The sequence below is a fragment of the Colobus angolensis genome, unplaced genomic scaffold (genome assembly GCF_000951035.1).
Source record: "Colobus angolensis palliatus isolate OR3802 unplaced genomic scaffold, Cang.pa_1.0 Scaffold302, whole genome shotgun sequence".
Lineage (NCBI taxonomy): Eukaryota > Metazoa > Chordata > Mammalia > Primates > Cercopithecidae > Colobus > Colobus angolensis.
Window position 1 is genome coordinate 3,255,143 of NW_012116289.1, and position 24,543 is coordinate 3,279,685.

General features: G+C 38.7%; 1 protein-coding gene across 7 annotated transcripts in view; it reads left to right on the forward strand.

The window, feature by feature from the left end:
* Positions 1 to 24,543, forward strand: part of KIAA0895 (KIAA0895 ortholog) — a 73,185-nt gene that overhangs the window by 37,385 nt on the left and 11,257 nt on the right. For 6 of the 7 annotated variants that reach the window (XM_011950155.1, XM_011950154.1, XM_011950159.1 and 3 more), the window contains one exon: positions 3,530 to 4,224. The exons of the other annotated variant lie outside the window; for it this stretch is intronic. In XM_011950155.1, coding sequence (XP_011805545.1) covers positions 3,530 to 4,224 — 695 coding nt within the window. The remainder of the gene's footprint in view (positions 1 to 3,529; positions 4,225 to 24,543) is intronic. 7 annotated transcript variants of the gene reach the window in all.

Genomic DNA, 24,543 nt, shown 5'->3' on the forward strand with positions numbered 1-24,543 from the left:
GTAGACTGTTAATTTTAATGTACAAATATTATTTACCCTTTTTTCTTTAGTATGGGTAATCAGGTTGGGGTGAATAATTTTCTTCTATCAACAAATTATTTTCATTCTCTCCAATATTATAGTGAAACAGATTGCTTGTAGCTTAAGTTTTACATTATATAATGAGTACCTTTAATGTGAGAAAGTATGCTTTTTAATTACCTTATTACTTTTCTGGGAAAACACGAGCTACACTTCCTCCAAATAAGTCTGTTTATGCTTTAAAAATGTTTTAATTCGGGAAAAAGGATTCAGAGAATAGGATGTTCTTTAATAAATTGTGTCAAATGTTATCAGCCTCTTAGTGTTCTTAACCATGTTCAGGTCTTTTTTTCACAAAAGTAAGCAATAGTATTTAAAATTACAAAAACAATCTCTTAGGTACCATGATACTTTTTAATGCAACTGAAATACAATTACTGTGACTCTGAGAAATTAATTTATATCCATCTTGTATGAGTTGCGTGAAGGACCATGTGCCCCAGTTTTATGAACTTCATGGGCTATCCAGCATTTAACAGGATTGGCATTTGTAAAATAAATAGACCATTAACACTCCCAAACTTTATTCAGCAGCAGATGGAGCTTCAAAAGGACTCGTGCTAAGCTTTTCAGGAGATAATTAGCAAGTGAACTGAAATGCTGTAATTCCTGGGGAGAGAGGTTCTGTCAGGCATATACTGTCATCCCGCTGCCATACTTCACTCCTCCTTGAGTATTTTGACAGGTGGTTTAGGACGGGTTTTTTTTTTTTTTAGTATCTGGAAATGTATAGGCTGTTTCAGTTGGCATGAAATTGTGAATTTGGAGGTCACTGATGCTTTATGACCACAGAACTCAGAAAGTCCAGTTCTTTGGTCATAAAGCTACTAGGTCTTAGACGACAAAGAGCATTTTTACATTGAATATTCATTTTAAAAAAATCAGTACAACATGTATGTAGTGAATCATCAAAACAGAAATTCTTCAGAGTAGTCTTATTTATTGATTTTAATTTGATGTAACTCCGTCCCTTTTTATTGTGAAGATCAATTGAGAAAACAACCTGATTTCCTCCCTTTACCTTTCCAGCTACTGGCTAGTCCTTACTCTACTTCCTAAGCTTATTATGCTTATTTGAGTTCTTTTACATTTCCCCTTTTTGTGTCTGTTTCGGTTTTTTTTTCCATTATCACCCCTTGTCTCCTAAGCTTGTGGTGTCGTTTTAGGGAAACCGACATTATTCCTGGGCATTTGGGCTACAGCCCGTGTCCTGGTTTTCCTTAGCCTGTCTGCTTGGCCTGCCCAGTTTTGACTGTTAGTTGACGACACACAAATCTATGAACCTCCTGAGAAACTGGGAGCTACCAGCCTATGATTAATGTTTTATTTGTCCAGTTAATTTTGTCTTGTTGAGTCTTTAACATATATTGAACAGCTTCTTTGTACAACCTGTCTTCAACATGACCCTATGTGATCTATCTCCTACCTCTAAACTTACACATATAATAGACATTTAGCCCCTGCAAGCTTTAAAGATACCTTTGTTATCTTTTAGACGTCAGAATTCAGATTTCACATGCTGGCCTAGAAAATGTAAGTAAAAGGACTTTTAAATACTTTACATATTTGGATTATTATCTACTTTAGTACTGTCTCTTTACCCTAGACTCTATGGCTCCTGGGTTTTAAAAACTAACATTTAGATCAGAGTTTCTCTACCTTGATACTATTGACATTTTGAAATGAATATTTCTTTGTTGTAGGAGATTGTCCTATGCAGTGAAGGATGTTTAGCAGCATCCCTGGCCTTTACCTGCTAGATGCCAGTAGCCTCTCCCCAGTTGTGACAACCAAAATGTCTCTAGACATTGCCAAATGTTCCCTGGAGGGTAAAATCGCCTTCTGTTAGGAACCACTGGTTTAGGGTCTTTCCTGTTATATTTTCATGTCTGCAGTAATCTCATATTTGAATGGTCCCAGAACTACAAGTACATATTTATTCAGAATGGTTGCAGAATTGCATGTTTAGGGTCATTTATTTATTCATTTGTTTATTCAGTAAACATTTATTGACAGGAGTTGAGCTGGAGTCTTGTTCAGATGAGATGTATTTAAGACAAACTTCATCAGTTTAGAATTAAGTCTGAAAACCCTTAAGGGTCTACTTGATATCTCCTCATCCGTTTCTCTTCACATTGCTTCCTTCCTCATCTAAACTGTAGGTTATTGTTTGAGTCTTTTGTTTTTCATGTTTAATTATATACTACATTGTATTATTGTTGAAATCTTCATAGGAATGCCTTGTCTTCAGAGCCAGATTAGAAGCTGGTTATTGGTAAGAACAATGTGTTTATACAGTTGTTTATCAGAGCCATGTGCTGAATTAGTAGTATTCTATGTATTTGTTGAATGAAAGAATGCAGATCAACACAGTTTTAAAGTAGTGAATGCTCAACAACAGTATATCCAGTGATTCTTACCTGTTTAAAGCACTTGCGAGTTCTAAAAACAAAGCTGCCCTCTCCTTCATTTGCCATTTGATATATTAATACCTTTGTAATAGTTATTAAAATTTGCTTTCCTAACTTGCCAAGAAAAAAAGCCTTGTTTTTCTTTAACCTTAACATACAGCTTAGAATTATGAAGAAAATCAACCAGTTATTCATACTGAGTGACATTACTAAAACATGCTTGAAGATGCCATCTGTTTAATCTTAACAATGGTTTTTGAGTAAATAAGGCTTTATTGTTCTTCTTTTACTGATAGCTACCTTTTATCTATTTCCAAATTTCAAGATTGTATTACCTTTGAAAGTGCCTTGGATTTTACTTTATTACTGAAAATACTATTTTAAAATATATGTTTTCTATGAAATCCACATTCTGTTTTTTTTTTTTTCTTTGAGATAAGGTCTCACTCTGTCACCCAGGCTGGAGTGCAGTGGCACAATCTCAGCTCACAACAACCTCTGCCTCCCAGGTTCAGGCAATTCTCATGCCTCAGCCTCCTGAGTAGCTGGGATTACAGTGGCACACCACTATATCTGGCTAATTTTTGTATTTTTTGGTAGAGACAGGGTTTCACCATGTTGGCCAGGCTGGTCTCCAGCTCCTGCTCAAGTGATCTGCCTGCCTCGACCTCCCAAAATGCTGAGATTACAGGTGTGAGCCACTGTGCCCAGCCGAAATCTACATTCTTTTGTAGAATCAAGTATTCAGATTCTTTATGTATATTATCTCACATATTAGACTTTGATCATCTAAATGGTTTGAAGCTGAGGATTTTTATAGATAATTTAACTTATATATACTCATAGAGAAGAGAAATAACAGTATCTAGCATGACCAAAGTTTAGTAATATATCCTTTTAATATTTAAAATGTTTTTTTAATGATTTTGCAAAATTACAAAGTTTAAAGAATCTTCAGAATACCTTTCCTAATAAACAATTTGCTTCATCTAGTATCTTTGTTATTTCTTTTGTTTTGATTTTGTTTATTAACACAGAAAAGCTTCACTGGCCTGAGCAAGAACTTGCTAAGAAGTCTATTCTAAATGCAGAAGATTCATTGATCATTGACAGCAAAAGAAGCATTTCACATTTATCCTCGGGAGTGCTAAAAGACATTTTCACAACTGGAACCAGTAGTTACAATGTCCTACTACAGAGCAAGGAGGAAAAAAAGTATCACTCACAAAAACAGTCTTCCTCCACCTACTCCAAAAGATGTAGAAAACCCAGCAAATCTCCTAACACTTCTCGTAGCAAAGATCCTCGCAGGATGAAAGCCCTGGTGCCTGTGACAAGCAGTGGTACTTGGTACTGCCTGGAAAGGCGGCCTGCTGTTTTTGTCGCTAGTTCAGTATCGAGTCCTGTAAAGTTTACACATGATATCTCTGTTACAGGGAACGGCATAGTACTGCCACCTAAACCCAAAAGCAAAGTCAAGTGGTGCCATTTCTCCACTCTTCCAAAGCCAAAGCCACAGCCTCAGCTGTCTAGAAGCTTTGAAAAGGGAGATGACTTTTCTGGGAAGAAATTTTGTATATTGACTGCTATAAAACCCACCAACTTAGAGAAAGAAAAACTGAGATTCTTCAAATCTGACTATACCTACAATCCTCAGTTTGAGTATGCCAATCCTGCTCTGCCAAGCGCATTAGCTAAGCACAGCCACGCATCTGACCGATTTCTTAAGCAGGTAAAATGCCGTTTCAATAGTGGTAGTTCATTTATATGTACTAAAACAATTATCTATGATCTTATAGGCAAAAACAAAGACATTTTAAAATATTCAAATTATTTCTATGTTATGGTTAATTCCCACTCAGGACATGTAAATATGTGACAAGATGAGTATCACCTGTATATAAACTACATTGCTCTCATCAAAATTTAAAATCTGTTATATAGACTGTCTGTGACAGGAAGCAATTATATTAGGAAAACAGCTTCAGATTCTGGTTCTAAGCTTTCATGTGGGAGTTACAAACTTGTGGCCAATTTAGCCGCCTACAGACAAGTGTTGGGTAGCCCACACTACATTTTTGTTTTCTAATTGATTTATTTTTTGTTTTTTGTTTTTTTTTGAGACAGATTCTCACTCCATGCCCAGGCTGGAGTGTAGTGGCGCAATCTTGGCTCACTGCAATCTCTGCCTCCTGGGTTCAAGCGATTCTTGTGTCTCAGCTTCCCCAGTAGCTGGGACTACAGGCACCCGCCACCATGCCCAGCTAATTTTTAGTGAAGATGGGGTTTCACCATTTTGGCCAGGCTAGTCTCGAACTCCTGACCTCCAGTGATTTGCCTGCCTTGGCCTCTCAAAGTGTTAGGGTTACAGGTGTGGGCCACCATCCCTGGCCTCTAATTGATTTTTTAATGTCTTAGATGGAACATGCAATCCCTGGTTCTTCCTATTGTGTTAAATTCCTGGCTTGCTTAGGCTCCAGTAAGTAGTTTGGGAACTGAAGCTTGATTCTTGTCCATGAGCTTGTTAATGCTTCACTGAAATTGTTAATTATCATCAAATAAATATTTAAGCACTTATTCAAAGATAAAAAAATGGGATTTTCAAAATTATCTTCAAGGTTAGCAAATTATGATGTGAATGATATGAATAATACTTTTAAATTGCTCACTTTAAGTCCTTAGCAGTTTTGTGTTTTACAGGGCTATAATACATTTCAGAACCTCATTTAAGTATTTAAGAAGAAATTAGCTAATGTTTATCTGCAGGGCATAGTTTTGAGATCATAAAGGCCAACAATATTTGGTCAAATTAACTTTGTTCAGGTTTTTATATTAGCTTCAATGTGGCATTGTCAGTGACTGAGAATCTGTTTATAGGATAGGTAAAACTGCACGGTTCCTCTCTCCTGTGGTGCATGTCCTATTTTACCATTTTTGCTGATAATAGTTATTTGGTCTCGCGGCCAGCAGATATTTGGCTGTTTATTATAGATAACATGGAATCTGGCCAGTCTTTTGAAGCCATTATGTAAAACTTAATTATGTAAAGCCATTATGTAAAGATTAAAATAATTTTAATCATGGTATTTACTTTCCTTTATTAGGATCTCTTTTTACTGCTTCTGTATTCTTTAATGAGTATTTGCCTTTTTAAAAATCTGCTGAGATTGTGCTAAAAATTGTGATCCAAATTGATAAGTTACTAATACAAAGTGGCACTTTTGGATGGGAGAAGGCAGCATTAACATAGTGATTACATAATCCACTCTTAGGCTGTACTACTTCCACATTGTAAAATGGAGTGAAGAAAATACCTGCTTTAGATTATTTTGATAATTAAATGAGAGAATGCTTAGTGCATATATTGTAGTTATCATCGTGCTTGACACCTAAAAAGCACTAATAAAGAGGTTAGCTGTTATTTTTATTTCTATTTGGCAGTCATTCTTACATGTGATTTTTTTTGTGTGTGGAAATTGCAGTTGATTGAACAAAGCTTTCACAAATATAAATTTTACAATGATAAAAATCCTATTTGCATTTTCCCCCTGATGCTGAAAGAGATGGCTGAGAGTTATTTACCAGTATTCCTTAATTTGGAGACCTACCCCACCCCTGCCTGTTGGGAAGGATATTTCCAACCATTAGATTAAAAATAATGCTCTTTGATTTCTCTGGAAGGCAATTTGAGAGCCTCAGCAGCCCCACAGATTGAGAATTGACACTACTTGGCCTGTGGCTTTGCAATTTTAATTTGGACCCAATTCCAGCTTTAGGAGATTAATCCTACACTTGAATTACTTGAGACTTCTAAGTAGCACTAGCAATCTTAGCTGACTTGTACTGCAGATGCCACCATTTAGGAGCACATTCTCAATAAATACCAAGTCTACTATTTAAAATACTTTAATCAAAGAAATACATGGTACAAGACCTCTGGGAAAATATACTTAAATTCTTATTCAGCTACCAAATGAATAATGACATGATATCATACATCCATCTCCTCCTTAGATAAAGCAGCAGCTTCAAGGCTGGGACTCAGAAACATGATACCCAAAGGGGCCAGGATGGCCAAGTAGCCCCATGGTCTCTGGATTCTACCTTTGAGGCCTTGCCAACCCCCAGCTGACAGTCTCTTGAGTTTCACAATCTGGACCTTGGTAAAGCAGGCAATCTGTATTGTTTTGCAGGATGATTGTGGTCCTCTTAAGTGCACAGATTGGTGGAATGATGCTAGACTTGCACGCACAGATAAGTCTGCCACAGTGGAACCGAGGCAGTGCTCATGCTCTGTTTTCCCCATCATTATCAAGGAGTTCCAGGCCTCAAGTTTTTTGGTCTAGGCAGTGTGTCCCTAGGGAGGCACTGAGACCACTGAGGTGATATAGGGCAAACAGCAGGCTGCAAGACTGGAATATAATTCTAGGTGGAGCCTGCTGAGCCCTGCCTTGCTGCATGCTGGCAGCCATGGTAGCCTCAGCTTCCTGACTATCTTAGATATGTTTAAACTTGACAGAAACTCAAGATGTCTGTTTTCTGTGGCTTTGGACCTTTGCAGAAAAGAGCACAGTGCTTCATAGGTGCTAAGGAAGGGATCTGGAATTAGAGCCTGCAGAAAGCTACTTGGGGTCAGGTGCATCCTCACCAGTGGGTCAGAAGTAGATTCTTAGTGGTGCCCTTGAGCAGTAAATAGTTCAGATAAAATCTGTATGTTATCTTAAGTTCATGTGAGTTTTGCATCATACTTCATATTGTATCTTTATTCCAATAAAGAAAAATGTAAATTGCCTATCTTCAAGTAAAATGGATACTTTAAGAATAAACAAGGAGGCTGGGTATGGTGGCTGACACCTATAATCCCAGCAGTTTGGGAGTCTGAGGCAGGCGGATCACTTGAGGTCAGGAGTTCGAGACTAGCCTGACCAACATGGTGAAACCCCATCTCTGCTAAAAATACAAAAAATTAGCCGGGCGTGGTGGCAGGCGCCTGTAGTCCCAGCTACTTGGGAGGCTAAGGCAGGAGAATCGCTTGAACCTGGGAGGTGGAGGTTACAGTGAGCCGAGATCGCGCCACTGCACTCCAGTCTTGGTGATAGTATGAGACACTGTCTCAAAAAAAAAAGGCATAAACAGGGAGTATCTTCCCATGATTCTGGCAACCTCTCTATTCTCCCGCAAGGTGAAAAACAGAAAGTTAGTACTAAAGCTTTGCCAACAAAAAGCAACTGTTTTCTTGAGCAGCTTACTCTCAGAAGATTACATATTAACAATTACTCACCTGTAAAATTAGCCCTGTCACCAAAAGACCTGTAGCATCTTTTTTTGAGACAGGGTCTTGCTCTGTTGCCCAGGTTGGAGAGCAGGGGTGTGATCGTAACTCACTGTAGCCTTGAACTGCTGGACACAAGCGATCCTCCCCATTTAGGCCCTAGCCCCAGTAGCTGGGACTCACAGGCATGCACCAGCACACCAGGCTAGTTTTTTAAAACTTTTTGGATAGGTGGGAGGTCTCACTATGCTGCCTTGGCTGATCTCTTGAGCTCAAGTGATCCTCTGGCTTTGGCCTTCCAAAGTGCTAAGATTATAGGTATGAGCCACTGCGCCTGGCCTGACCTGTAGCATCTTGAGGGGAAAGCATAGACAAGCACCTTCTGGGAAGAAAAACAGCAATCAGGAAAAGCCAGAACACTATGTCTCAGAGCAAGCAGAGGTTCTGATCAGAACAGAGTCATAATTTATTAACTACAAACATACTTTTTTTTTTTTTTTTGAGATAGAGTCTCACTCTGTTGTCCAGGCTGGGAGTGGCCATCTCCACTCACTGCAGCCTCCACCTCCCAGGTTCAACCAATTCTCCTGCCTCAGCCTCCCGAGTTGCTAGGATTACAGGCACCTGCCACAACGCCAGGATAATTTTTGTATTTTTAGTAGAGATGACGTTTCACCTCATCTGTTGGCCAGGCTGGTCTTGAACTCCTAGCCTCAAGTGTTCCACCCACCTCGACCTCCCAGAGTATTGCGATTATAGGCGTGAGCCATTATGCCCGGCCCATACTTTCTAATAATACAACATTAAGATTGATATATCTTGATTTATTATAAAGAGACATATCCATGAGTGAAGCAGTATAGTTGCAGTAAGAGTTGAAAAAGAAAGCTGCAAGAAAAGTTCATTTTTTTTTTTTTTTTAATTTTTAAGATGGAATCTCACTCTGTTGCCCAGGCTGGAGTATAGTGGGGCAATTTCAGCTCACTGCAACCTCCGCTGCCTGGGTTCAAGTGATTCTCCTGCCTGGTCCTCCCAAGTAGCTGGGATTACAGGCATGCGCTGCCACGCCCGGCTATTTTTTTGTATTTTTAGTAGAGACAGGGTTTTGCCATGTTGGCCAGGCTGGTCTCGAACTCCTGACCTCAGGTGATACACCCTCCTCAGCCTCCCAAAGTCCTGGGATTATAGGCATGAGCCACTGTGCCCGGCAAAAAGTTTATTTTTCAAAAAGTGTTCGATGTTTCTCAAAAAAGGCATTTTCATCACAACCATATACTTTAAGAGTTAGCGTATCATTTGTTATTGATAGATGTCTATTTGAGTGGAAAAACTATTCTCCTTGTGTTATTGTATCTTAATTTTTTCTTTTTTTTAACAGAATCTCCCTTTGTCACCCAGGCTGGAGTACAGTGGTGTGAACATGGCTCACTGCAGCCTTGACCTCCTGGGCACAAGCAATCCTCCCACCTCAGCCGCCTAAGTAGCTAGAACTGTAGGCATGTGCCACCATGCCTGGCTAATTTTTGTATTTTTTGTGCAGACTAGATTTTACCACGTTGCGGGGGCTGGTTCCAAACTCCTGAGCTCATGCAGTCCACCTGCCTTGGCCTCCCAGAGTGCTGGGATTACAAGCATGAGCCACCATACCTGGCCCTAAATTTTTTACTACTTAAATTTAGTGGAAGTTAATAGTTCTGTGCTGTCAAGAGTAACTTAGTAGAGTTATTGGAAACCTCAGAGATATTTAAAATAGAGGTTTCATTCTTATTTGGCAGTCATTCTGCCAAAATAGAGAAAAGGAAAGGACTGTGATTCTGACAGCCCCTTTTTCCCTGCACCAGAGCAACATAGCACACAACACTCTGTGGCAGAGCAGTGCATTTGCATTTATAGACTTCATATTTTATTTATTTATTTATGAGACAGTCTTGCTCTGTCACCCAGGCTGGAGTGCAATGATGCAGTCTCGGCTCACTGCAGTCTCCACCTCCCAGGTTCAAGTGATTCTCCTGCTTCAGCCTCCCGAGTAGCTGAGACTGTAGGCACGCGCTACCATGCCCAGCTAATTTTTGTACTTTTAGTAGAGACAGGGTTTCACCATGTTTGCCATACTGGTCTTGAACCCCTGCCCTCAGGTCATCCACCCACCTTGGCCTCCCAAATGCTGGGATTACAGGCGTGAGCTACCACACCCAGCCAGAGTTCAGATTTTAAAAGTAAATATCTATGTGGACCAACTTCATTATGTTAGGAAATAAATTCTGATTTTCATCTTCCTCAGTTAGCAAACTATATAGTCATCGTAAATGAGTTCATGAATTCAGATGCCTATAGGATCTGGGCAAAAATCGTAAATGAAACTGGCTGGGTATAGTAGTAAATTGGAAATCAGAGCAGTTATTTTGTTTGAGCCACAGTTTGGAACCAGTATCTACGAGATTTTCAAGGGAAGGTAGAAACCTGAATTTTATATGAAGTCTTCTAGTTTGTAAACGTTGATACCAAGTCAGTTAAAACACAGGCTGAGGTCAGGCTTGGTGGCTCATGGCTATTATGCTAGCACTTTGGGAGGCCAAGGCAGGTGGATTGCTTGAGGCCAGGAGTTTGAGACCAGCCTGCCCAGCATAGTGAAACCCTGTCTCTACTAAAAATACAAAAATTAGCTGGGCATGGTGGCGCATGCCTGTAATCCCAGCTACTTGGGAGGCTGACATGAGGATTGAGAGAATTGCTTGAACCCGGGAAGCGGAGGTTGCAGTGAGCCAAGATCACGCCATTGCACTACAGCCTGGGTGACAGAGTGAGACTCTGTCTGAAAAAAAAAAAAAAGAAACACATTCCGTCCAGGCCCATGAAGACCTCTCTAATGGGCCACATTTTCCCCTTGGATTACCATTTTGCTACCTCTGATTTACCAGCTCTATTTAACATAGGCTCCATTTTATTAGAATCAATGATTAGTATGGCAAAGATTACATCTGATCCTCTGAAAACAGTCTTTTGATTTTAGCATTTATAGTGTGAATGGAATAGGCAATTCATTGTTATATTAAAACACATACATAATAGGTACATATATAATATTACCTTATTGTGCTTTAAAACAAGTCAAATGTTCATTTTTCTTTTTTGATAGAAAAAATTTAATTGGAAATAAATTGCCTTCACTAATAGGATGTCTTGATGTAAAATTTCTTGAAAGCTAAGTTATAATTGTACTAATATTAAAATATTATTTTATCTTGGTAGACCTCAAGTTGTCAAAACAATGAAGGGGAGGAAAAAGTAAGCCTTCTTTATACCTTTTCCTAGGTGACATGATATTCTGTTTAGCAAATAACAAACCTTTCACAGATACACTGAAGTTATAAGGTTTTTAAAATTTTGAGTTTAGTATGTTCCATAGTAGCCTTGTGTATTAGATTGGAGAACTGGGGTTATTTCTTAACCTGAATAGCAAGAAAGATTTTTTTTACGGATCAGAGATGGAAACTCCCCAATCAGATTGTATGTCCTTGGAAGAAGGTTTGACCTTGATGACTCATTGAAAGACTTTTTTGATTTGCCTTTGAAAACTTGATTAACATGTACATTCTCAGGTTCTTACCTTAACAGAGTCTTTTCAACAAAACAGGTTGAATATCTGGTTTTTCCCTTGTAGGTGGTGAAAGAATAGTCTGCGGTATGAAGCCATGTATAAATATCTTATCCAGTAGCAGTTGCCCTCTTATTTTCCCACTCACCCTTTTATACATCCAGAATACCCCCAGCCCTGATAACACAGAAATTCAGCCCAGAACACAAGAGGAGTGTAAGGTGCGGTGTGGGTGGGTGGAGGCAACGAGGGTCAGATAAGTTGCAGGTGACAACTTAATTCTTTGCCTGGCTGTGTCATTCATTGAAGGTAGAGTCAGTGTCTGAGATGTATTTATTTTCTAGATTCTGCATAGGTAAAATATTATATTTTGAAATATTTTGGTTTATTTCTTTTCATTATAATCTGGTCCTAGTCTGCGGTTCACGTTACAGAAAACTGGATTGTTGGTAAAAGTACTTTTGCTCCCTTCTGTCTCTGCCCTGCTCTCCACACTGCTGTCAGTGTCTCTCTAAGATGCAAATTGGATCATCTCACCTCTTCAAAAAAACTTCAGGGCTCCTTATAATTTAGGATAAAGTTCAAAATCTTCGTCATGGCCTACAAGGCCTTATACCAAGGTCAACTGTATTCACCCATAGCATCTCACATAAATATCTGTCAGAGCATTTATCCACTGTTACCATCCTTCAGTTTCTTGTTTATCTTTACCCATAGACCAGTCTCCTTGAGAGAAGTGTGTTTTTCTTTGTTTTTCTCATTTCAGCTATTCCCAGAATTACGCGCAGTTCCTGGCACTGAGTAAAGAAGTTTCCCAGTGCCTGTCCATCCCAGGAGCCCTGCAGTCTTGTCAAACCAAGCTCTGTTTCACTTTCTTTAGTTTCTATATGCTTATAACAGTAATAGCCCCGTTTGCATGGAATATCCCCTATTTCCTCTAATCCCCTACTTCTTTTCCCTTTTTTCAGTGATCTCACAATACTTTATTTATAATTCCATCAACATATTACTACATCGGATCTGTTTATATGTCATCTCTGCCAGTCTAATGGTACAACGACTTAGATTCTAAAATATAAAACTGCATAAAAGTGACAGTGATTGGCACATGGAAGGTGAAGAATAGCTCAATAAATGAATGGTCCTTTTTGCTAGTATGTTAAAAATTTAGTGAAATACTTTACAAACAGTGGATCCAAATTTGTTACCCAGGGGTCAAGTTCAGCCTGCATATATGTTTTGTTTGGCCATAACAGTGTTTTATAAAACATTGGAATGTAAATATGCTCTTCTTTTACCTCTTCCAGATGTCTTATAATCAGTAGCTTTACACAGTGATTACTGCTTACAGCTGAAGGGATTTTAGTGTATGACTACTGCTGTCCCATTAGTTTGTGGCTACAATACCTTAAATGGAGGCCTAATCATCTGATTGAGTAATCACAAATCTTTAAATACCTAATTTGCTACCAGGAAGTAATAACCAGCATTGAAAAACTCATTTAGTATCTTGCTTTTCATTCTGAGAAGCTTGAAGAGCCAGAATATGTATATGTGTATATATATATCCCATGCTTATCCGAAGTAACCATTTTCAGACTGTTCGGAGGAACACCACCTAAGCAAAGGAAGCCATACATGTTGGAAGACATAGAATATTATATTCATCTCTAACATTCACCACACATAGTGTCATAATAAAAGCTTAGAAGAGTCTTTTGTTTAATATTTTCCAAACTAATTAGACCTTGAAACCTTTAAAAAACAGTATGTTGTTGACTGCTTTCCCTCAAGAAAGTCTGGAAAACACTGGCTTAAAGAAAAGGACTGTCTGAGATCCTAGGGATTATTCTGTATTTGGGAGGGAAAGGTTTTAGATTCTAGAATTTTCTGAAAAGGAGAGGAATGGAGGGAGAGTTGGAATAGTATATTAACTAGTAAGTCAAGAAAAACATAACCTTGAGTAAAAAGTTGGAGGGCAAACCAATTACCTTAAATTCTGAAATTAAAACCCAGTGATCTTCTGTTAAAATTTAAGTACTTTCTACAGTCATATGGGAAATAAGCACATTCATAGCCCCTCCACGCTCTCATTTTGTCTTCACAACTCTGTGAGGTAAATAGGGCAGAGATTTTAATCTCCCTTTTGCCAGTGAAGAACCTAAACCTGAGAAAGGTACAACGACAAATCTAAGAGCACACAGTCAGCAAATGATGGGCCCCCAATGTAAAACCAGGTCTTCTGACTTCTAGTCTTTCCACAGCATCATCCTACCCCCTCATATTGGTGCCCTCATTGTATGTAGTTTTTCATTGAGTGAAAACTGCAGTTGAGAAGGGAGATAGTTTTTTAGCACATAACTGATGGTCAGGTTTCCAGATTGCTAAACAGTAAACAAAATCAAGTAAACCAAAAGTTTGTCATTAAACAAAATATTGAGATTTTTCAGAAATTTTATTATCCAAGACAGTGTTGAAAGTTTTATATAGAGAACATTTTTTTTTCTGGATTAGTGATTTCAATGTTAAATTATGCTATTTGATTACTCTTCCCTTTAAAAAAAAATAGCTTTATTAAGATACAATTCACATGTCATACAGTTCACCCATTTAAAGTATGCAGTTCTCCTGCAATGTAAAACTAAACTAAAAACAATTATAAACAATAAAAATAGACCGGACACGGTGGCTCAGGCCTGTAATGCCAGCACTTTGAGGGGCCGAGGCAGATGGATCATGAGGTCAGGAGTTCGAGACCAGTCTGACCAACATGGTGAACCCCTGTCTCTACTAAAAATATAAAAATTAGTTGGGTATGGTGGCAGGCACCTATAATCCTAGCTACTCAGGAGGCTGAGGCAGGAGAATCGCTTGAACCCAGGAGGCAGAGGTTGCAGTAAGCTGAGATCGCACCACTGCACTCCAGCCCGGGCAACAGAGCTAGACTCTGTCTCAAAAAAATAAATAAAAATAGAGTACAGTTCAGTAGTTTTTAATTTATTTAGAGTTGTGCAGCTGTAACCACTAATTCTAGAACATTTCATCACCTCAAAAAGAAACACTGTACCCATTAGCAATCGTTCCCCATTTCTCACCAACCTTCCAGCCCTAGGCAACCACCAGTCTACTTTCTGACTTTCTGGATTTGCCCTTCTGGACATTCGATATAAATGAAATCATACTATACCTTGTGGTCCTTTATGACTGGCTTCTTTCACTTACCATGATGTTTTCAAAGTTTATCCGTGCTGTGTTCTAGCATGCATCAGCACTTTTTATTGCTGAATAATATTCCGTGTATGGATATACTACATTCTATTTTTTTTAATCATTTGATAGACATTTGGGTTGTTTCTACTTTTTGGCTGTTAATAATGCTTTATGAACATTTGTGTACACATTTTTTATGGACAAATGTTTTCAGTTATCTTGGGTCCACATCTAGTAGTGGAATTGTTAGTACATATAATTACTCTATGTTTAACCTTTTAAGGAACTGCCAGACTGTTTTTCAGAGTGATTATACCATTTTACTTTCTCACCAGCAGCATGTGAGCGTTTCAGTTTCTCCACATTCTCATCAACCCCTTTTTTTTTTTTTTTTCTATAGACATCCCAGTGGGAGTGAAGTGGTATCTCATTGTGCTTTTGATTTGCAATTCCCTGATGGTTAATAATGGCCATTTGTATATCTTCTTTGGAAAATTGCCTGTTTCAGATCCTTTGCCAATTTTTCAGTTATTTGTTATTATTGAGTTGCAGGAGTTCTTTATATATTTTAGATATCAGATATGAAATTTGCAAACATTTTCTCCCATTCTTCAGGTTACTTTTTATTTTTATGATAGTATCCTTTGAAGCACAATTTTGATGAAGTCCAGGTTATGTTTTTGTTGTTTGTGCTTTTGGTGTCATATCTAAGAGCCTATTGCCTAATCCAGAGTCATGAAGATGTATGCCTATGCTTGCTTCTAAGAGTTTTATTGCTTTAGCTGTTACATTAAGGTCTTGGATCCATTTTGAGTTAATTTTTATATATGATATGGGATAGAGGTCCAACTCCATTCTTTTAAATGTGGATATCCAGTTGTCCCAGCCCCATTTGTTGAAAAGAATTTGACTACATACTGTTCTCATTTTAATAGAATAGAATAAAAGTGCTTCAGGATCCTGAGATGACAGATCTGTAATATGAATAATGCTGTTACTCTATTTTGTGTGGCATTGTAAGTGATATTGAGATGAGGAGAGAGATAGGACCATTTCTTTCACACGGAACAATTACTCATTTTGCATTTATTTCCTCTTTGCTCTAGATTCCAGGTCTCTGAAAATCAATTTGTTTTGATGCCTATAAGATATGCAAAGTTTTATTTAAAATATTCTCTTCTTCAACTATATGCTTCTGGTGAAGAAAATTTTTTTAAAAATTTAAAAATATATTCTATAAGGAGGGAAAGATTCAGAAATCATTGATTTGTGAATAGAGATAATAATTTAGTAAAAACATGAGGCTTTTGTTCAATGTTTTTAAAAAGGCAAAAATAGGCCGGGCGCAGTGGCTCAAGCCTGTAATCCCAGCACTTTGGGAGGCTGAGATGGGCGGATCACGAGGTCAGGAGATCAAGACCATCCTGGCTAACACGGTGAAACCCTGTCTCTACTAAAAAATACAAAAAACTAGGCGGGTGAGGTGGCGGTGCCTGTAGTCCCAGCTACTCGGGAGGCTGAGGCAGGAGAATGGCGTAAACCCGGGAGGCGGAGCTTGCAGTGAGCTGAGATCCGGCCACTGCACTCCAGCCTGGGTGACAGAGCCAGACTCCGTCTCAAGAAAAAAAAAAAAAAAAAAAAGGAAAAAATATATTCGGTTGCTTGTTTCACATCATTTTTAGCAAGAAGTGTTATCCTACCTGACAGTGTGTCTTGTGGAACTCAAGAGTAGATTCCATTATGGTATTTTCTAACATGGTAATGGAGGAGTTGGCCAAGTACATTTTAAGATGTATGCAAAAGAAAGGTCCAAAGTCAGATTCATGCAAACTAGGAGACTCAGACCTGGACAATAGGGATAGGTGTGTATACATTAAGATGTTCTGGTTCTAGGAATTTTAAGACTGATTTGTGAAAATTTGTGATGTTACATTGCTTTCTACTTACGTTGCTATTCTTAGAGTTGGAAGGAAACAATATGTTTGATATCTATGGGCAAATCTGGGCTAGATATTTAGAGAAGTGGCTGTGTGTTCCATGAGTTAATTTCAAGAATGCAAGGTATACCAACTGTTTTCCTGCCAACAATTGTCCCTACCTAAAAATCTATTATAGAAAAATATCTTTTTTTAAAGATATTTTTAAAATTTAAAAACAATTTCATGTGTTTCTTTGTTAAATGAAACACTCCAGAGAAGGGATATCAATGCCTACCTGGCAAGTGGGAAAAGGTAATTAGATGGTGAATAGAAAGGCCAGGAGATTTCAAAGTAGAAGGCATTTAACCATTTGTTTTTTGAGTTAGAAAAGTAGTTTATATTCAGTATAAAGACTTAGAAAAGTGTGGAGAATAAGAATCCCATAATTCTATCACCCACAGGTAACCACCATTGACTTTTGAGAGTATTTTTCTTTTCCCGTGCTTAACGATCATAATTGTGGTCAATGCACTTTCACTTACTTATCATAAACATTTTCTCATATCATTAAAAACCATCAACATTTTTTATGTCAGCATCAATTTCAGTGCTTGCATATATTTCCTATAATAGGTGTATAGTAATTAACTTGAATATTTAGATTGTTACTTATTGGACTTTTTTTATTTCAAAGCAACAGTTTTGTTAGTCATTTACTCTGGGGAGCTTTTTGCCTAGAGCCTGTGGGAACAAGGCTAGTTAGTGAGCTATTCAGAGGAGAGTGTTTCTTTTTCAGTGTAGGTTATTCTAGACATCCTGATGTGTCTCAGAGTGCTTCTCTTCTTATTAACTTACCTAGAAATAATGGCATTTTTAAACAAAATAGTTTTATTTATTTACAGACAATAAAATTTACTCATTTTAGGTATATATTGCAGTCACTGTCTTTCCCTGAACCCTGTCCCCAGGCAACCAATGATCTGAAGTGGCCATCTGATCAGTTTTACTCAGGTCTTTTTATCTCTAAGAAAAGTTGCCTTCATTTTGAGTATTTCTCTGAAGCATTTATTTTAGTTTTCTTTTATTCATTTTTATAATTAACAGACTTAATTTAGCCATATGCATTTCACATGTCTCACCATTTTTCTCTTTTCCTGAGATAATTTTTTATATTTGTTTAAACATTTTAATTTATTTTCTTGCTTTGCTTTGCTTGCTTGCTTGCTTTCTCTCTCTCTCTCTCCCCCTCTCCCCCGCCCTCTTTCTTTCTCCCTTCCTTCTTTACTTTCTTTCCTTCTCCCTCCCTCCCTCCCTCCCTTCCTTCCTTCCTTCCTTCCTTCCACCCTTTCCTGCCCTTCCCTTCCTTCTTTCCTTCCTTCTCTCCTTCTCTCCTTTCCTTCTTTCCTTCCTTTCCTCCTCCCCTCCCCTCCCCTCTCCGTTTCCCTTCCCTGCCCTCCCTTCTCCCCTCCCCTCTCCCCTCCCCTCCACTCCCCTCTCCTCTCCTCTCCTACAGGGTCTCATTATATTGACCAGGCTGGTCTTGAACTCAAACTCCTGGCCTCAAGTGGTCGTCCTACCTTGACTTCCTAGAGTGCTGGGAGGCTTGAGCTATCATGCCTGGCCTCTAAGAAAATTTTTGAAGATTATTATTGGTTTTATTAATTTGTAAGATGAAACTTTTGCTTTCTAAAATTTTATTGGTTTCCTGCAGAATGTATTAGGTTGGACCATTTTTAATTATATTTAATCATTTTGACCTACAAAGATGGCAGTGTCATCTGGTTTAACCTAATATTCTTTCAGAGGTATGTTCTTCATTTGAGTTTTCAGGGTAATGCTTCCTGTTTCCTTGGAACATCACAGTTCTTCACAGAGCTCATGTATCTTTGTAAAAATTACTCATCCGTGGCTGGGCGCAGTGGCTCATACCTGTAATTCTACCACTTTGGGAGATCGAGGCAGGCGGATTGCCTGAGCTCAGGAGTTTGAGAACAGCCTGGGCAACACAGTGAAACTCCGTCTCTACTAAAATACAAAATAATTAGACGGGCATGGCAGCGTGTGCCTGTAGTCTCAGCTACTCAGGAGGCTGAAGCAGGATAATTGCTTGAATCTGGGAGATGAAAGTTGCAGTGAGCCAAGATTGCACCACTGCACTCCAGCCTGGGCGACAGGGGAGTCTCTGTTTTCAAAACAAAAAAATTAGTCATCCGTGATTAAGAAGCACCAGATCCAGGCTTAATTTTGGTCTGAAGACAGGCATAAGGAGTCATCTCTCTACTGGAGTCTTCAGAGTCTTGACTTCCTGAGAGTTGATTTCTCAAGCTTCCTGGTCTGGGCTCCTGAGCTTAGGGACCTACTAAACTTTCATGTGATGGTGTTCTGCAATATTTTAGTATGACTACAAGAACAAGGGTGAAAGAGCATTAAGACCAGCCTGTGACCAACATGGTGAAACCCCATCTCTACTAAAAATACAAAAATTACCTGGGAATGGTGACAGGTGCCTGTAATCCCAGCTACTTGGGAGGCTGAGGCAGGAGAATCGCTTGAACCCGGGAGGCAGAGGTTGCAGTCAGCTGAGATCAAGCCATTGCGCTCCCGCCTGGACAACAGGATGAGACTCCATCTTAGAAAAAGAAAAAGACCTATATAGTGTTTTGCAAACTATACTCCACCAAAACATTGCATGTTTGCATTGCATGTTCCACAAACACTGAAATATTTTCTAACAGAGTTTAAGGTGGAGTTCTGTGAGATTTTGTCTGAAAAAAAGTTCTGCTAAAAACAAAAGTTGAAAACTAGTGTTTTAAGGAATCTAAGGTAAATTCTAGACCATTTTCCAGGAAATGCATGTCTTAGTCCAAAAAATTCATCTGGGCTGCTATAACAGAATACCATAAACTGGGTAGCTTATGAATGTCAGAATTTATTTCTCATGGTTCTGGTGCCTGGGAAGTCCAAAATCAAGGCACCATCAGATCTAGTGTCTGATGAGAACCCTCTTTCTAGTTGATGGAAGGCACCTTAGAAGGCTGTGTGTCCTCACATGGTGGAAGGGGCTAGCTAGCTTTTGGGGGCCACTTTTATTTAGAGGCAGAGTCTCACTATGTTGTATAGGTCTTGTCTTGAACTCCTGGCCTCAGGTGATCATCCCACCGTGGTCTCTCAAGGTGCTGGGATTATAAGCATAAGCCACTATAATAAAAGAGCCCTGGGGCCTCTTTTATAAGAGCACTAATCACAATCATGAACGTTCTACCTTAATGACCTAATCACTTCCCAAAGGCCCTACCTCCTAATACCCTCACCTTGAGGATTAGGATTTCAAAATAAGAATGTGGGTGGGGCATAAATATTCAGATTATAACAATGCAGAAAATGAAAACCTGCATTTCCCATGATGTGTTACAATCAGGAATCTACCTTTGGTCATAGGACTTCAAGTAAGGAAACCATATATCCCAGAATGCAATGTATTAAATCTCTTTTTTCTTCTTACCCATTCTTTTGCTTTGGAGTTATATTGGGAGATGTAGTTTTCTGATTAACATAAGTGATGATATAATGGAGAAGAGAGAGGTTTGACATGTAATTTATAGCCTCTAAAAGTATTACCCATGTGGAGGTGTGCGAATACTTGATTCTTCAAGTGGTGTAAACATGGATTCTCTGAACTCCAGGGGGAGTGGATAAACTACCTTTTTTCTCCCTTTTAAAATAAAATAAATTTTTACTTCTGATCATAGCACTAATATATTACATATTGTGAGGAATTTTAAAACTTCTGAAAAATACAGATAATAAACATCAGTGCAACCCATCAATCATCTGATTCCCAGACATGAACTTCAGCCTTTCAGTATATTCCTCCAAGCTTCCCTGTGCCTTTTAAAGCTACTGTTTCCTTTTTCCAAAATTGGGATTAGACTCAAAATATCTGTGGCCTGCAGATAAGAAGTTGTATAAAGAAGCAGAAATCATTGTAACACAAAAATACTCACTGATGAAGTGATTGACTCATTGCTATTCAACGTCCATTCTTTCTTCAAGCTTGAACTTATTTCCACCAATTCAGCTACTGTCGCTATCTCTGTGCTGTGGGATATTGTAATGCAGATGGGGGAAGTTACTTCTTAAGATCAGTGAAGGATGCTGCAGATCACTGACAAGTCTGTCTGTGTTGGACCAGTTGAAAAACTGATGAAGAAAAGAATCAATAAAGAGGCCAGGCGCGGTGGCTCAAGCCTGTAATCCCAGCACTTTGGGAGGCCGAGACGGGCGGATCACGAGGTCAGGAGATCGAGACCATCCTGGCTAACATGGTGAAACCCCGTCTCTACTAAAAAAAAAAAATACAAAAAAACTAGCCGGGCGAGGTGGCGGGCGCCTGTAGTCCCAGCTACTCGGGAGGCTGAGGCAGGAGAATGGTGTGAACCCGGGAGGCGGAGCTTGCAGTGAGCTGAGATCGTGCCACTGCACTCCAGCCTGGGCGACAGAGCGAGACTCCGTCTCAAAAAAAAATAAAAAATAAAAAATAAAAAATCAATAAAGATAATGAAAGGCTAGGCATTCAGAGAAGAGTGATTGAATATAATGTAATATTTAAAGCTGAATATTAAGATTGCCTTTTATGAACATTGATGTAGCTACCATTAAGTATTGACACCATGATGGTGCATGCAAGTCAAGATGAAACAAAGGAGGTGATGTGCTATTAGGTATCATTGTGATAGAAGAATTGCATTCTCTTTCAGCAAACAAACAAAAATCCCACTGCTTTTATTCATTCTTTCATTTAGTCACTCATTCTATGATCTGTGATAACAAGGAACACCTGTATTTAAGTTTTTCATAATTCTCTAGACTTTTATATTTGCTACAAGAAATAACCAGATAACCACATTTTCCTACCGAGTAAGGATATGCCTTAGAAAAGCTATTATAATTTTATCTGAAATTAAGGACATGCTTTAAAAGACCTATAAGCAGGCCAGGCGCAGTGGCTTACACCTATAATCCCAGCACTAACTTTAGGAGGTTGAGGCGGGTGGATCACTTGAGGCCAGGAGTTCGAGACCAGCCTGGCTAAGGTGGAAACCTCGTCTCTATTAAAAAATACAAAAATTAGCTGGGCATGATGGCAGATGCCTGTAATCCCAGCTACTCAAGAGGCTGAGGCAGGAGAATCACTTAGGAGTTTGAGAACAACCGGGACAACACCTGGAAGGTGCAAGCTGCAGCGAGCCTAGATTGCACTACTGCACCTCAGCCTGGCCACAGAGCAAGACTCCGTTTCAAGGGGAAAAAAAAAAACTATAAGCAGAAATCACTAATACTTCTTAGAGATAAATAATTTTTAACCATTTTTAAGTCTTCGCAGTTCAATATATTAATATATGGTACCACTTCTCTTCTGCAATTCTTCAGGCCACATTTCTCACATTCTTCTCACTCTTTGATACATAGATAACTGGTGACTATTAGGTTGGTGTATGCAAAGTATCTTTGCTAATCTGCTAAAATGGGTTTTTAATTATATGCTAATTTGCCTTTAATTGTCCTAGTTGTCATACAAATTAATCAGTTTCTGGAGCACTTGTATTTGCTCTTCTCTGAAATTCCTCTCACATTTTACATGCACTTGAATCACCTGGGGATCTTGTTAAAATGCAGATTCTGAATAGGCATGAAGGTGGTAAGGGGCCAAAATTCTGCATTTGTCACCAGTTCCCATGCCATGCCAGTGCTGCTGGCCTTCAGACTATACTTTGAATAGCAAGGCTTTCAGTAACAGTTTTGGGACCAGAAGCCAGGCAAAGCCTATTGAAGCCATTTCTTATTGTGATAAGTTAATGATACATGCCTAGTTTATTAGTAATGTATATTTTTCAATGAGTGATATATATGTTGAATTATGACTTGCAGTATGTGAGCTTTTTTTGTAATTTTTGTGTCAGGCATATTATCTACAGTGGTGGTATTTATAGAGAACAGTGTTGACAAACTGTAAAAATACTTAAAAAAAAAAGGTCTATTCTAAGACAAATATGAAGGACCATGGCCTGAGACAGTCTCAAGAGGTCCTGAGAACATGTGTCTACGGTGGTTGGGTTACAGCTTGGTTTTATACATTTTAGGGAAACATCTTATGTCTCAGTCAATACATATGAGGAATGCATTGGTTTGGTCTAAAAAGTTAGGACAACTCAAAGAGGGGCTTACAGGTTATAGGTGGATTCAAAGATTTTCTGATTGACAGTTGATTGAAAGTTATCTGAAAACCTGGAATCAATAGAAAGGAGTGTTTGGTTTAGGTTAAGGGAGTCTAGAGACCAAGGTTCTTACTATGTAGATGAAGTCTCATAGGTGGCCACTATTAGAGACAATAGATGACAAATGTTTCTTATTCAAACCTTTAAAACATATAATCCTAGCATTTTGGGAGGCTGAGATGGGAGGATCACTTGACCTTGAGTTCAAGGCTAGCCTGGGCAACATAGTGAGACCTTGTCTCTATTTTTTTTTTTAATTAAAAATAAAAATAAGAGGTGCTAGAGAGACTGGGCATGGTGACTCATACCTGTAATCCCAGCATTTTGGGAGGATCATTTGAGGCCAGGAATTGACCAGCCTGGGTAACATAGCAAGACTGTCTCCACAAAAAATCGTAAAAATTAGCCAACACAGTGGTAGATGTCTGTTGTCCCAGCTACTCAGGAGACTGAGATGGGAGGATCCCTTGAAGCCAGGAGGTTGAGGCTACAGTGAGCCATGATCGCACCACTGTGCTCCGGCCTAGGTGGGAGGGTCTGGAAAGAGAAAGATCTAGTTATGTTGTAGAGATTCAACAGATGAAGGTTTTACACCCACAAAAGAGCTTTGCAGGGCCATTTCAAAATATGGCAAAGAAACATATTTTGGGGTAGAATATTTTTATTTCCTTCTTTATCAGTCCCTATGTGATGTTATGCCAGAGTCAGGTTGGAAAGTAAGCCACACTATATAGGGTTGAATAAGACCTATCTGATGAGATTTTATGGTTTAAAGGGCATGAGCCTGCAGGCCCTTTAGATAGGAATTTGGGCAAGAGAGGAAAACAGAGATCAGAGTTTAGTCCTCAGTGGTAACATACCCATGATATAATAGTTAATATGTGTTGACCGCTTACTGTGCCACAGACACCATGCTTTACAAAGGTTAACTAAATTTTCTCAATAAAACCATGAAGTAGATGTTATTATTGTTATCCTCATTTACAAATGAGGAGGCTGAGGCCAGTCAGAAGGTAGTGAGTTATCTCAATTGATTGTTCACATCAGTTACAGATCAAACTCCTTGCTCTACTCTTTTCCCTTTTCTCACTGCTATACTGGGCTAGTCTAATAATAACAACAATAATAATAATAAACAAGTTTAGTGACTTGCTCATGATACACAGCCAGAAGAGGACAGAGCCATGGCATCAACTCCAGAGCTTGTACTTGTAATCTCTTTACTAGTCTGACAGTTCAGAAACTAGAGACTTTATATGACATGTATATGAATTCCCTAGGTTCTTACACAATTCATGTAAGATAGAGTTGAATTTGCTAGCTTTTTTTCCCAAAAGGCCTTTGAAAAGCAATTTTCCTTTTCCTTAGGTTTTCCTTTCTATGACTTTGCCATAGATACTGATAATTTGTGATTCCTTAGCAGTTATTTTTAGTTCTCCATTCTTCATGTGTGTTAATTTGTGCATATGTGAAAAAATATCTCAACTTTCTTATTCCTTTGCTGCAAAAATTTATGAAGAATGAAAAGTAGATAATATTCTGCCCTGACTGAAAGATAAAAGTATTTTTATTAATGTTGAGAATTTGTTTTCTGCCAAAGAGTAGCCCAGGAAAATAGACAGATTGTTGTGGAAGACTGATTTTTTATTTTATTTTATTTTTTTTGAGATGGAGTTTTGCTCTTGTTGCCTAGGCTGGAGTGTAATGGCGCGATCTCAGCTCACCACCACCTCCACTTCCCGGGTTGTGCAAGGATTCTTCTGCTTCAGCCTCCGAAGTA